General features: G+C 41.2%; 1 protein-coding gene across 1 annotated transcript in view; it reads left to right on the top strand.

Moving 5' to 3' along the window:
- The window catches only part of dlg2 (discs, large homolog 2), a gene marked incomplete at both ends in the record, with an annotated part of 233,690 nt that overhangs the window by 183,018 nt on the left and 34,479 nt on the right, over positions 1–16,193 (top strand). The window contains 2 exons of the mRNA XM_079171139.1: positions 466–610; positions 1,087–1,252. Of these exons, the coding sequence (XP_079027265.1) occupies positions 466–610; positions 1,087–1,252 (311 nt within the window). The remainder of the gene's footprint in view (positions 1–465; positions 611–1,086; positions 1,253–16,193) is intronic.

Below are 16,193 nucleotides of genomic sequence, written 5' to 3'. Positions count from 1 at the left end.
CTATCTATCTATCCATCTCTCTATCTCTCTCTCTCTATCTCTCTCTCTATCTCTCTCTCTTTTTCTATCTATCTATCTATCCATCCATCTATCTCTCTCTCTCTATCTCTCTATCTCTATCTCTCTCTCTTTTTCTATCTATCTATCGATATTAACTAGCAGTGTATAAATCAGACCCTCTTCCTGCAGCTGTAGTCTAGATGATAACACAATGATGAAGTGAGTCTGTATGTGACATCTGAAACCCTGCTGGCTCAGTATATAACAGCAAGCTCTTCAGAGGAGGGCATCCCTCTTGCTTAATCAGCGCTTAATTGAATTACCTTCCTACTGTTGTGTTCACACCCGAACACCATCTGTCATCATCCAGTCTCCTGTAGACGGGGAGCCTGCTGGTGGGTCTGATCTGAGCAGCCTCTAAAGCTCCTAATTAAACAAACAGGGACTGTTTCTGTGTCTGGACAGGTGAACAACTACAGTCTGGAGGAGGTGTCTCATGAAGAGGCTGTGGCCATTTTGAAGAACACGTCGGATGTGGTTTACCTAAAGGTGGGAAAGCCCACCACTGTCTACCTATCAGACCCCTATGGGCCTCCTGATATCACTCACTGTAAGTCCTCACCTCTTGTATTTGAACTTGGCCAGTCATCTGCTGTTAGAAGAGTTTAGACTAAAAGTGTGTCATGTGTAATGTAATGTGAGATCATGAATTTTAATCACTTCTATTTCACAAATACACAACTGCAGTCATTGATTTTTGCACACACGTTATCACCAAGACAACCAAAGAATATTGAACTGCACACACACTTGTGAAATGAACTTAAAGCTGTGCAGGCCTTTTATGAAAGATTCTTTGTTTTCATATGTTAGATTTCAAGGATAGTTAATACAGATGTTTAGTGCTTCAGTCAGATTGTAACCCTAAATTGCTGTATTTTGAAACTAAACCAACATAAAATAGAAAAAATGATAATAAATTGTGCAGGGTTACTTTCTTGACGTCATGGAAGCATGTGTCAGCTACTTTTGTCTGTTAAAGCAGCTGCCTCTGTTTTCTCTCTGTGTCTCGCTCTTCCTCCACAGCTTTCTCTCCAGCAATGGAAAATCATATCTCTTCCCCCATCAACAGTGGCACTCTGGAGTACAAGTCTGGTCTCCCTCCCATCTCCCCTGGGAGTTATTCCCCCCTCCCTAAGCACTTACTTGGGGAAGAGGATATAAACAGGTTGGATGGTTTTTCTTTCTTACGGTAATTACCTCCCTTCCTACCAGACAACTCAAACTACTATAGATGTGTCCCCTGTCTCCCCCTTCTCCTGTAAGTAATCAAAACTCCATGAGGAGTTAAGATGCAATTTTAAAACACACGTTTCTCCGTGTTTGGAACTTTTGGTTTTACTCCCATAGTCTGTGTCCAGTTTCCACTGCAGTGTTTTTCAAATAAAGGGTTCTGGTTCGATTAAGTTGGGTCCCCCTTCATCCCCAATCAGGATCTGCAGAAACACATTTACTGAAACAATTATTTATAAAATAGACTGTTTTCCAGAAACAGCTAATTGAAAACCACTGGTCTGCTATAATGCTGTGTTTCTGTTGTACTGTGTTGGTGCCTGAATCTCTCTTTTTATGATTTATTTCTGAACATTGTGTTGTTCAGTGCATTGTGACGCCTGTCGGTAAACTACTGGAGCATTGAGCACATCAGAACCATAGCACTTTAGTTGTCTGTGTGTCGGTGCTATGAGCTGTGGTTGTGAAAGGCTTTGGTAATGTTGGTTATTATCAGTGGAAATGATGTTATAACGGCAGCCTCAGGTCCAGCAGCAGTACCATCAAGGCACAGTGAGACGGATGTCTTTCCTCTTTGTGTGACTAGACATCAGTCATCAGGGCTTTGTTGTGTATTTTACAGGGAGCTGTTGACTTTTTTTGGTTGTTAAAAATAATGTATAAAAAAAAACCTCATGACTCATGCCCTAATAATAATTCTGGATACACAGAAACATGTATAAGGCCATTCTGCCCTCGTGTAAGAGGGATGGAAATGCAGTCAAAACCCAGTCTCTGAACTTCCATGAGCTCTGAAAGCTCTGAAAGTCTATTATTTGGCAGTCAGAAGATGTCTTGCTGTGTTTACTCTCCCTGTTTTTGTCCTGTTCTGTATGTATTTTACGATCTGTTGGGTGTACAGTCACTACTCCCAGTCCAAACAGAAGAAGGCTTAAGATGTCTCACTGGAGTGAGTCACAGCCAAAAATTAGCAGCTCTCTAACACCTAATCCCAGCAAGCTGCCACGAGGCTCCGGACCAAGCGGGCCATATTTCCTATAAAGTCAGATCTAAGAGTAACGTGTGCGCTCGGGGGGCTGGTCTGAGTGGCGGTCTCATCAGTTCTATGTAACTGCATTAGACGAATGACAAATAAGAGCAGATTGTTAGGATGATTGGTGGATATCACAATTAACTAATGCACACGTACATTCCATAATTCCACAATGCTTCTCCGTTAGATGAGGTCATTGTTGTTCGCAAGAATTAAGTTGTAAATAAAGAGTGGTGGAGGAAGAGTGGAGCAGAGTGATAACAAAAGCTCATTTGAGAGGATAAGTGAAGGAGCCCCGTGTTAAGCTTTGTGGAGTGAAGGATTAGTCCTCCATTCTCTCTGGAGTTAAGAGGTTTACTATTTGTTCTTGGACAAGGTGCCTGACATTACCCCGCTGCCCTAAAGTGAAGCACTCTCGGCTCTGAACGCTGGGTTTTACACATACAGTCAGAACAAACAGTGTGAATACTACAACGCCATGTGGATCCTCACTTCCTGTAATAGCTGCCAATCATCATCAGTAGCTTCTTTCATTTCATCACTGATGCGAAGTAGAATAACTGTTCCTAACAATTCTGCTAAATATTGATAAAACGGTTAGGAGAGAGTAGAGGGGAAACCCTTCTGCTATACGTCCTCTAGGTATCCTGTGCTCACAGCGATATGGAGCCACACAGTCTTTATGGAGATACTACTAGAAAAATAACCTTGACAGGAGAGCAAGAGTGGTAGTGTTTAAGGTATCATGCTAATGTGGCGAGAGGAAGGTGGGATGTGGTTTAAAGTTTACGTGGACATTAACCAATAGTCAGAGCACAACAACGCCACCTTAGGAATTTCACCTGCAGATTAAGATGTGAACACACAGTATCAAGGATTCAGAGGACACTCAGGTTCATTATACAGATGAGCAGGAGACGTGGTTCCACTACAAACAATTAATCTTTATTATTACACAATAATAGTTCACCGATAAGGTTAAACACAAAATACTAAAAGAGCCTTATATATTTATTTAAAAGAGAGGTGCAGGACTGAGGCTTACCAGTGGCGACCGGTGCAGGTGAGGATCCCAAAAGAGGAGGCGCCCCGATCACACGTGGACACAACACTCACACACACACACAACCACACGTGAGGGTTCCTAACCAGGGGTACACTAAACCACACGCAGGGAGACACCAACACCCAGAGGCACCAACCCCACCACCATGGCTTAGCAGCTCCTACAGGGACAAGGAACACAATTACAGAAGGCTCTGGTTCTCAGGAAGGAACATCAAACAAAGGAAAAAATAAGAAAAGACAAAAGAACCAAAATAACTGGTTAACTGATCAGCCACCCAATTTATTTGTATAAACTAAAAGCCAGAGTGGGCCTTAACATCCCTTGTCAGAATACACAGTAAAATGGCTCAAGCTAAAAAATAGGTTTTTCTCATTAAAACAAGGGTGCTGCTGACGGCAAACAGCACAGAACCGGGGCGCAGTGCTGATAATAGCAGCGTCAGACCCTGTAGTCGACACAGCGCAGCAGGGTAGACGAAACCCAGTAGGCCAAAGCTGTTAGTCCAACACTGCCGCAGGCAACACGGCCATAGGCAAAACAGCGATAATCACACGCCGGTAGGCAAAACAGCAGCGTTCTTTAAACGTGAGGAGGGTTAGCTGTAGCCTCTTTCTGGTAGCATTCCGCTCGAACCCAACCTAAAGTCCCCGAGCTAATATGATGCCCGCCCACCGTGATTGGCTAGTGATGGCCTTGTAATTAAAAGGACACCGAGGCCCAGCGAGTGATAAAAGTTCCCTTCTGCTACACTAAGAAGAATTTAATAAAAAATCATACCGAAATGATTACTTGATTATTACATTACAAGTAATATCTTATAGGTTATATGGCTGTTATACAGTAGGGTGTGAAGTCCAAATATTAGGCACTGTATTGTTCAAAAGCTCGCTGTATTGTCGTCAGTTTTCTTCAATCTTTTTGCCAGAAATTTTAAAACTTCTTCTTTAAGTATTAACTCCATGCAGGGCACTACATTTGCCATTTGAAAAGAAGTTCAGAAATGCACAAAGTTCCTGTACTGGAACTCCAAAACCTGAGTTAAAGGCTAAAGAATAAAAGAAACTGAGCGGTGAACCGCACCTCCACAGGGCAGCTGTACAGTCCAGACTCTAAAGTGCACCTACGGGTCCTCACAAGGTCACTGTGTTTTGGTGTGATCTGTACTGACCGGCTGCCTCAAGTCAGCTCACTTCACTGTGAATGATTCAGGAGAAACAGAGTCTGTCCAGACATCTCACCAGTGGATCCTTATTGAGACTCAGTAGAAGCACAGAATCCAGCAATCAAAGTAGAATAACAGCTGGTATGAAATATTTGCTCGAAATAAATGAAAGACATCCTTCACACGTCTGATCTCTGACCTTTGCCATGCATTAAGCTTCCACCCTGCAGTGCTCACCCTCCTCTCTTGATATTTTCTGGAGGAAAACACTGTGTGCGCACATGAAGTGACCTCATTTTCTTTGGACTCCATTTCCATTTCTTCAGCCACATTCTGCCAGAAGGGACAGTTTCTTGGTGATGATGTTTTCATGTTCGAACAGGATGCAAACACACAACAGTTGGTCACAGAGAGAGAGAAGGCAGGAGGAGGATGAGATGAGGAAGAGAGAAGTGTGGAGGTGGAGGTGTAGCCGGCCAAACAGTGACATCACGAGTCTAGTCCATGCGACTGTGTGTGTGTCTGTGTATGTGTGCGCTTCTGTGTTTGTGTGGCTGTGACATCAACAGCTTACACGTACACACACATTGTGCACAAATTAGTCCTTTCCAAACTGACATACTGTACTACATGCTCCAGTTAACACGTGTGAATTCACATCAGTTCACAAACAGCAGACATGCACTCACTGAGTGTTCACTGAGTGTCTAACCAATGAGATGGATTCGCAGGATGTCTGCAGCAGATTAGACCTACTGTTCATGAGCTAGCACAGATGAGCACACTCTGACGTCTGGTGGTGATGATGAATCCCTCAGTCCTTTTAAGGACATGGCTTTTTCTGTTTTCAGCTGTCTTGTTTTGTTCTATGTAACATGCCACTAAGTGTGTCTTTCATCAGTGTCTTAATGTGTGAGAAAATCAATGGTAAAAGATGGTTATCAATGGTTGGTTATGAAACGTTGACTTTTTCCATCCCATTAGAAATCCCTCGTTAGATGACGGGGAGGGTCGCAGGTTTGATTCCCAGCACTTCCAGTTGAGGTGAGATATTTAGCGTCTCTGTCACCTACTGCATGCCCCTGCATGTTCCTCATCGTTTGTGTTTTTTAGCGCAACAAATCGTTGGAAATAAAAATTCCATCATTAGACTTTTTTTAAGCATGAGCCATTTTACATTGGGAATCGGATGCCTGACTATATGTGATGTATAAATTCTAAAGTACTGTTGAATGTTTCTACCTAAATTTGTCTCCTCAGAGATAATATTTCTATTATATTACAAAATATGGTAACTTTTAACAATGTTGGCATACATTCTTATGTTGTACAAAAGAGAAGATTATTCCCTATTGAAATAAGTTGATTAAATTAAAGTCTTAAAATGGGAACTAGGGCCATTATCACAATTCATACATGTTATACTGTGCTGCAAGAATGAGTCCAAAATCAGGAAAAGAGTCCGCATTTTTCAATGGGTTTTTAGTTAGATGCCTGAAGTAACAACACATTCTCAGTCCCAACTCGTCAAATACCGTCATTCAGTCAGTGCCCCGTGGCACCCTTCTCACGGTAGATTTCAACGTGTCAGGACGGTGTTTCAAAATACGCTCATTACATGCATAGTGTCCTTTCAGAATGAACTTTGGTTTTCATAAGAAGTTAGGTTTAGGCAAAAAAAACATTTATTTAGATTTAGGAAACAATTGTGGTTGCAGTTAACTTCACTGACTAACGACTCACCTGACCACTGAGTGACGATCTGTCACTAGAGAATCACGTGACTAACAATACTAACGAGTCACGTGACTAACAATACTAACGAGTCACGTGACTAACAATAATAACGAGTCACGTGACTAACAATACTAACGAGTCACGTGACTAACGACTGACATGATGATACTAACAGACGTTACAAAAATAAATGTGACAAAATCAGATAACGTTGACTTTTAGTTTCTCATGGGGCACAAACAGCGGCCTCCTGTGTTTGTTAAATGTAAATATCATAAACTTATTTTCTGCTTATTTTCTGCAATACTCCAAAATCCAATGAAAAATACCAATGTCTTTTTTTCAAGGGAACCAGTGCAATACTAACTTCCTGGTTCATCCCTTCAGCACTCTATTGCTATGGTCTAAGACAGTCCAAAAATATTCCTAAACATAAACAACTCTCTCCTAAATCCTAAATCTAGAGTGCTAAATCTGAAATGCATGACGTCATCAAGTGTAAAGTGTGGAACTGCTCCATAGACGATGTTCTAGATGACACTGAGAGCACTGGGGGAGTGTTTTACCACTGAGGACACTAATAGAATATTACCCATTTGGGTACAAAAGATAAAAGAAAACAACACAAAATCAGTCTCCCATTCATTGTCTCCATAGACATAGCTCCACACTTTATACTTATGACATCACAAGTGAGTCTTCTCTGGTTCCTGGCTCTGATAGAGAGTACATTATGTTAATAAATATTGATTGAACTTTCCTAGTCCATGGAAATAACTTTTTAGAGTTCTGCCTTTAGCTAAAGAGTGTCGCCAATAGATGACTGTCTGGTGAGAATGCTACACATTAAAGCAAGAATATGACATTTGAAAGAAGAAATAACACAATCGGTCTCTTGCAAATAAAGTTAAATTGGTAAGCAATTATACACACCCTTGCTCAATCCAACACACTCAGGAGTTTTACCACTAGCTAATGGTGGCTAACGTTAGCAAACTGAAGATGTTTATTGCTTTGTGAGTCACTTCACTGACTTTATGACTATGATGAATTAAACCTGTAGATCACAATATTAGTACACAACATTTAAAAGCTCCTGGATCAGTTTGCTGACTACATGTTCACAACAGAAATGTAATTCCTTGAAACTATAAATCATTTAAGCTCTTAAATATCAAATAATATTGATACCACCGTCCACATAGTTTAATGGATCACCATGTCTGCTGAAGAACCACATTCACGTTAAAACACAAACATTGTAGGATTGCTATAAGTACATCATATGTATGCAAATTAAAATATGTGTTAACTCCTGTACTCCTGCAATAAACCAATATATACAATTACAGTTAGTCAGATCACCCATGCCAGAACATGAATTCAACAATTTTAATAGTTTATTATTCATTGAAGTCATATATCAAGCATAGAACATTCTCTGGTTCCATCTTCTCTGTTCTTTTAACAGCAAACTGAAACTCTTTGGGGTTTAGACTGTTAGATAAAAAGATAAAAAGCTCATTGATGACATCACTGTGGACTGTGAGAAATTACCCAGAGCATTTCCAGTCATTCAGATATTTTACTGGCTGAGCGAGTAATCAATTGATCAAAAATTATAGATGAATGATGAACAAGAAATGCTTCCAAGTCTCTCTGACTTCAGTGTTTTGACCAGCGAGAACCATTTACCCCATGTAGCAGTACTTGCTCCTACTCTCTCTGCTGCGTCTCATGCTGCTTTATTTCTATTATTCTTCCTGTCTTTCATCATCTTTGTTTATCCCAGATCCTTCGTCCCCGCCTTTGTCTCTGGACACTAACCTCTCTGCTCTTGTCTCTCACTCCACTGTAGGCCTCCTGAGCCAGTTTACAGCACTGTGAACAAATTATGTGACAAAGCACCCTCCCCCCGACACTATTCACCAGTGGAGTGTGACAAAAGCCTCTTCCACTCCGTCCCCCTCCCATATCACTTAAGCCTGTTCCCTGACTCGGACTTCACCAGGTACTTTCCACCACCACCTCTCTTGCCTCCACCACTCTGTCCCATCCCTCCATATGAATGGCATGGCATGATACCATTGGTCCTTTACAACCACCTGGGTTTCTCCAATGAGCTCAGTTGCTTGCTGTCTTCATTAACCACTCCTTGGTGTTGTTTTCCAAGCTAGCATGCTCTTCCTCCCTCCTCTTCCCTCTCTCCTCAGGGCTCTGACTACGCAGGAGCCTTGTAGCCTGATCACCTACAAAATGTTATCTAGTGACGGAAGAAGTACTCACTTCAGTAGCACTACACTGTTGAAATACTCGTCATTCCTTTAATACTTTAATTCAGTAAAAGCCTAAAAAGGGTCTATTTCAGAATAATGTTTAGTATATAATTGGATTATAATCAATGTTGCAGCTGGTAAAGGTGGAGCTCATTTGAATGACTTTATAAACTGCTAGCTAGTTTGTAAATTCCCCCCAGGGAGAAAACATTCATCTCATCGTATATTAACCTATGATATTACATCATAGTTTATTTGTTGATTACATTTTGTGTGAATAATCTGACACTGCAACGTAACTAAAGTTATCAGATAAAGGTAATAATGCCTTTTGAATCGTAGTGGAGTGGAAGTATTTAAGTAGCAGAGAATAACAAGTACAAGTACCTCAAAATTGTTCTTAAGCACAGTTCTTGAGTAAATGTACGTTGTTCATTTCCAAAATAGTTTTTTATCAGTTTGGCTTCGACAATTTTCTGTCATTTTCTGTCACAAGTGCACAATATATTGTTCGACACACAATCGATACTTCAAATCAAACAGCCTGAGCCTGAAACGTAGACTAACAGACTTACTCTACCTGCAGCCTCCACAAAAAGATCATAGATATCTAGCTGATTTCATTATTCCCTCATTTCCATTCTGTTCTTACAGTAATCAACATATTTTAGTCATCTATCGGTTCTCTGGTCTCTCACCGTGTTGGGGTGGCGCTCATAAGACTTCAGGTGTTTTTCTTTAAAACATTAGTAAACATCATGTGACCAATGAGATGCTATGTGAGTATTGCCATCGACTCAGTAGAGTGAGAGAGGAAATCCTCACGGCTCTGTTTCGCTTTACTGATTGGTGGAGCTAAGATGGAAGGAAGAGATGTGAGTGAGGTGACCATGTTAGCCAAATGGAAATGTAAAGTCATGGATTGGTTTGGTAATACATGTGCATGCTGCCATAGTGACGAGTGACCTGGTTCGTTAGGTACAAACTTTGACTAACCTAATTCTTTCAACCTCGATCTTAAACCTCATACCACCTCTCTGTGTCGATACATACATTCACCAAAATCTGTTGGTTTTACAGTAAAATAATGTTTTTATGTGTGTATATATATATAACTTCATATATTTTAGTGACAAACAGATTTGTTACTGCTCTGCTTGTATCAATCAAACAAAACGTACTTTTTACTAGTGAATTAGTAGTACAGTACGCACATGTTATGAATAGTCATTTTAGTTTTATTAACACAGTAGCTTATCTTCCCCATCTGGTGTGAATGTGAATCCTCTGCCAGCTGACAGATGTGGGTCACTGCTTCTTTTCTATGAATTTATTTCATCTCTCAGTTTGCCACGTGCTGCTGAAAGACAACAATGCTGCTGTCTGCAATTGGAGAATACAAATGTCTTTACTTTTACAATTCCTCTGTCACTTTCCATTTGAAACAAGTATATACACTGTGGCTACAAACGACCCCCGTAATAGAAGACAGACTGTTATCTGAACGGAGTCTAATGTTATAATGTTAATATAAGTAAAAGTAATTTGACTTCTCTTCAACCCTCCAAACTGATAAAAAGTGAACAAAGCAGCAGTAGAGGTTGTGCTCATGTGGAGATTTCATGTTGGCAGGTTGTAACACACAGCTTATGTCTCATCATAGAGACACTGTAGCTCTACCGATTCATTTTAGATTTTAAAACTTCTCAGTAACTCATATTTGTTCCACCTTGCTGTGCTCCTCACAACCCTTTTTCTTATAAATGCAAGAGTTTAGTTTAACATTTTCCATGCAAAACCACCTGAATGAATCAGTCCCCTCATCCTGGTGTCATCCAGTTTGATCCTGACTCTGTACCTTAGATCAGTGTTGTTCAACCTTTTCTGAGCCGCGACACACTTTTTACATTAAAAATATCCCGCGGCACACCAACAACCAAAAACGTTACAAAATGACACCTTTTATCATAATACAGCATCTATGCCATGGTGTCAAACTCAATCCCAGAGAGGGACTAAACTAACAATGTTGACTACGTTGAGGGCCAAATAGAGTCACCATTTAATAAACAGGATAGAAGGGATATTGGACAAAGTGCAAAAAGAATACATGTTTAGGTAGCTACATTATTGTATGCATACGTACCAGAGCCAGATGTTTGGCATCTTCTCTTGGCTGCCAGTTCATTAATATCTGAGGTTAGGTTCTGTGGAAACCCTCTATGTGGAGTGAAGGTGTGCATCAGTGATGACTCCTGTGTGGGTTTTTGTTCATCTTCATCACAGAGAAAAGCTGCTCACACAGGTATGTGCTTCCAAACATGCAGAGCCTTTGAGCAGCATGTACAGTAGGCGGAGTTAAGGCATCATTTCGGGGATGAAGCTTGGAACCTGTGCAGCGCCCACCATCGTTTTGTTGCGGGAGTAGCAGGTGCTTCCATTTCTGAAATCAGTCATCGTAGAGTGGAATTCTACTCATGGAGTCGCTCGCTAGCTAGCACCCTGGGCATCACTGGGAATCAAATCACCGTGGCTTTGAGAGCACTTGTTTGCAGTTGCTCATTAATCACTGCAGCACTAGTTGGCTAACGTTAGCTAACTGAACGTTAGCTAGCCACCACACCATATGATTGACAGAATCCGCGAGAGCGCCGCATTACGTTTTGTAATACTTTAGTATTGATCATGTTTTGATATTTGAGTCATTTTGTGGATGATCAGATCAAGTTATGATGGTAGCAGTCGACCAATTGCAGATTCAGCTCGAGCAAAACTTTTGTGTTCAAATCAGGCCCACAGTTCATAGTAGATGCAAAAGTATACTTATGTACAATATATGATGTTCAACATTGTTGCTCCTGGATGGATCACAGCCAACCCAATTATTTTCAACACAACTCCTTGTCCTTGGTCATGGTGGCCACAGCACTTAAAAGAATAAACTTCCTAATTCTCAAAATTCTGACCCTTTGCTTTTTTATTAACAGCATTTACTTGTACTTTTACTTTCAATACTTAAGTACATTTAATATCAGAAAATTACTTTTGATACTTAAGTACATTTAATATCAGATACTTTAAGACTTTTACTCAAGTAGTATTTTAATAGGCGACTTTCACTTTTACTGGAGTCGTTTTCCAGTAAGGTATCTTTACTTTTACTCAAGTATGGCTTTTGGGTACTTTATACACCACTGCAATTTAATAATAAGTCTCTCAATTTGTTGATCCTTACTAGGCTTTTCATCTGGGTTATTTTGTCCAGGGCCCAGTTCACAGTCTGCATTTTTCCTAAATATTTTTCCATCGCTGTTCGTCTTGTCATCACAACCTCTCCCTCGCGTCATTTAATTCTACTGTTTTAAATGAACAAAGTCATTATTGCGCTACCTACTGCCACCCACTGGCATGGAAGAGTATTATTACTTAGCCAGCCACTATATTGCAGCTCAGATGCTCAACAATGGCAAAGTATTTGCAGCAACTAAATCAGTGGCGGGCCGGCAGGGCCTTCAAAGCCTTCTCTGCTGGCCTTAACAGAATCACAAAGTTATAGCTATTTTATAATTTAATATTTTTTCTTAAATACATTTAATTTTTTCTTATATGTATTATAATTTATCAAAATATTTTTCCCATTATCTTATGTTCTCATTGCACAGCTATTGTGCTCCTCAGTTGCTCTGCTTCCAGTGCAGCTTGTTTTAAGTAGAGCTTTTATCCAATCAGATTTCACCTCTGTGTCTCTAGTAAGAAGAGAGGCCCAGGCCTGCAGACTCACCCAGTGCTGGCATGTGCAGATTAAGTTGAATGGGGACGATATTGTTGATCAACCAATCAGATCTTTAGTTTGAGATTCATGGCCGGCACCAGAGCGGTTTGCAGGCCTAGTTACGTCAGCATTACGGCAGCTCAGATGGCTATGTGCCCGCGAAACATGCTTGCTAGCAGAGCTTTGGTTGTAGCAGACAGAGTTCAAGTGTAATATTGTTTTTTTAATATGAAATGGCGGAAGGAGGAGGCGAAACTGATTTAGTGGCGGAGTTACTGGGGACGCCTTTCTCAAGAAGGACATTTCCGGACAAACTGGACATAGTAAGAAACGGCCGGCTACAGAACAGAAAACTGGACATACAGTTCTGTCTGAAAAGAGTGGATGAGTTTTGTGACACTATTGAGAGAGAAAAGGGATGGTTTGCTGACATTTTTGAGTCCACTGTGCGTGAAGCAGGTGCCCCAAGCGCACGGAGAGGCAAGCACAGGGAAATATTCGTGCACGGTACCAGAAACTCCACAGCGATATCTTGGACAACATTCTTGCCCAGGTACGAAATCGGTTCAAAGACCACGAGAAGTTAATGTTTCTCTCCCTCCTCGACCCCCAGCAGTTTGAGGCATATCGGAAGAAATTCCCGGATTCGGCCTTCTCCAACCTAACGCAGAGTCACGGATCTCTGTTTGATGATCTGGCACGGCTTAAAACAGAACTGACTGTCATGTACGCCATGGCTGACTTTGAAGGAAAAAGCCCTGCTGATCTACTGGCTTTCCTTCAGCAGAAAGATCTGGTGGAGAGCATGCGTCAACTTTACACACTGACATGTTTGGCGGTGACGATCCCGATATCGACTGCGTCTGTCGAGCGGACATTTTCAGCCCTAAAACGCATCAAAACATATTCCAGAAACGCAACTGGGGAGGCTCGACTGTCATCACTGGCATCCATGGCAATCGAAAGGGACCTCTAGCTGGAACTGAAACGCAGGGATGTTCTGCACAGCCGCGTTATTGAACTCTTTGTGAACAAAGACAGGAGAATGGACTTTGTATTTAAATAGAACAGCATTGGGTAAGTGAAACTGCTTTTGTTTTCTTTACATCTGCAGTGTGTTAATTTGGCCTATTGTGTCGTTTATGGATATTGTTCACTGATGTAAATACTGTTTGAATGGCCCTTGCTCTTTAGTGTCAGTGTTGCTGGATTGTTTTTGTCATGCTTTGTTGTAAATAAATGTGACTGATTCTTGTGAAATCGCTCTTGTCATTGTGTTAATTACATCGATTTTGACCATATGCGTTGTCCGTTAATTACGAAGCATATACCGTCCTTCGTGGGTTTAGGGTCCGATACTTCTGTTTGAGCTGTTTTTCTTTTACAAAGCAAGAATGATGGTCTGGAGAAATGGGGATTGTGTGGCGATTGCTTAGCCCTGTTTGAATCAGTAGGGAACAGCTGCCTGAACGCTGCGGGGAGAATGTAGCGCGAGTTTGTGCGTGTTGTTTTCCTGACTAAACTAGTTTAGCATAGCAGTTGTGTTTTGTTTTGCTTCCGGGTCGGAAACTAAACAGACACACAGACCGTTGTCTCCACCGAAAACATTATATTTACCACAATTTAAGCTTCTGCATTTTCCAAATGCACTAGTATTATTCAAACGTCTTGTTCGGTTTGTAAGCCTCGTACCGAACAGTTTAATACGAATACGTGATGTTACACCCCTAGAAACAAATAACCGTAGCTGTGGCGCCATCATGAGGTTATTAGGTGGTAAGACAGCAGTGAAGGCCCAGGTATAAAATGCACGGCCCGCCACTGAACTAAATAATATTTTTTTTTCACTCATTAAGTGAAATTGGACATTTTCCCACGGCACACCTGGCGATCTCTCACAGCACACTGGTGTGACACGGCACAGCGGTTGAAAATCACTGCCTTAGATGAACAATCTTCATACATTAAGGTGTCTCTGATAGAGTACAGAGATATTTTTTCCGACTATGAAATGTCAGGGACAAGATGAAGTTGAACCACCAAAGTTAACTGCTTTTTTTCAAATGTCATTAACTTATTGTAACCTATTAGTTAATAATGTCCCATGATTATTCATGGGACATGCCTAGAGCAGTGGTTCTCAAACCTTTTCTGTCACGCCCCACTTTGGAGGAAGAAAAATGTTTATGCCTCACCGCCCCAACAACATTGTAACAAAATGGTCCATGTTGAACTATTATTGAAATAACAACATTTTGTGACTCCTCCATCTGTGCTTTTTCAAATAATAGAATAAAGAAAATTGCAATCACTCTCAAGTAAACCAGATTGCTCCATCAGACAAAAACAAATACAATGTGCAATCACTTTGTTAAAACAATGCAAATAAAGTTCTATCTGTGCAAAAAATAACTAATATTTGGCAAAAAATAGCTTATTGTGGCTGCAATTAACCTGTTTTACACTGAATATCTTTTCAAGATAATAACAATAAAGTGCAACCTGTGAAAAACTAAACAAAACAAGTTCAAATATTTGGCAATAAAGAGTTTTACTGAGTTTTACACTGGTTATCTTTTCAAAACAACAACGTGCAACCTGTGCAAAACGAAACAACATGAGTGCAGATGTGTGTGATACCAGGAGAATTTTATTTTAAATATGAGCTTTAAAATGTAGCATTCTGGTGTATGCTGAGAAGAAAATTAAGTGTTGACATTTACTTTAAGCAAAAAACAAATGTATTATTCAGTTATTAATCAGTATTTCAGCTCTATTATTATTATTATTAACCTTTAAAAAATGTTGTCATATAAAAACAAAGATATCAGGAGTAGTGAGAACCATCGCCTGTACAAATAAAGTGATTAGTTTTCATTACTGTATGGCTTCATATTAACTTCTACTGTTACTGTACAGCTGTTAGGATTGTGGCCAATATTCTATTTGCAATTAATATGCATTCAATCCAGTTAAATGAAAATGATAATCTACTCTGGCTAAGGTAGCTTATCAAGAGTAAAATAATAGCTGTTTAACTGCACGTGGGACTGTTGGGACCAGAAGTCCTCTGGCTGTGGTCATCACAGTGAACAGTGTCTGCAGTGTGATGAGAGGACACGTGAGCCCTTGTTGCTGTACTTCATCTCCTTGGAGCAGAGGCTGCATTCAGTATACCCTGCCTTATCAATGTATTTAAAACACTGTGACAGCAGGAAGCTGTACTCACGTCTGTTTAGACCTCCACGTTTATCCAGGCCCAGCTCCACCTTTATCCAGGCCCAGCTCCACCTTTATCCAGACCCAGCTCCACCTTTATCCAGGCCCACCTCCACCTTTATCCAGGCCCACCTCCACCTTTATCCAGGCCCAGCTCCACCTTTATCCAGACCCACCTCCACCTTTATCCAGGCCCAGCTCCACCTTTATCCAGACCCACCTCCACCTTTATCCAGGCCCAGCTCCACCTTTATCCAGGCCCAGCTCCACCTTTATCCAGGCCCAGCTCCACCTTTATCCAGACCCACCTCCATGTTTATCCAGGCCCAGCTCCACCTTTATCCAGACCCAGCTCCACCTTTATCCAGGCCCACCTCCACCTTTATCCAGACCCACCTCCACCTTTATCCAGGCCCAGCTCCACCTTTATCCAGGCCCAGCTCCACCTTTATCCAGGCCTAGCTCCACCTTTATCCAGGCCCAGCTCCACCTTTATCCAGACCCACCTCCACCTTTATCCAGGCCCAGCTCCACCTTTATCCAGGCCCAGCTCCACCTTTATCCAGACCCACCTCCACCTTTATCCAGGCCCAGCTCCACCTTTATCCAGGCCCACCTCCACCTTTATCCAG

This window comes from Pholis gunnellus, assembly GCF_910591455.1.
Source record: "Pholis gunnellus genome assembly, chromosome: 13".
NCBI classification, from domain to species: Eukaryota; Metazoa; Chordata; class Actinopteri; order Perciformes; family Pholidae; genus Pholis; species Pholis gunnellus.
The sequence above is the reverse complement of the archived record's forward strand: the minus strand, read 5'-3'. Positions and strand labels throughout refer to the sequence as shown.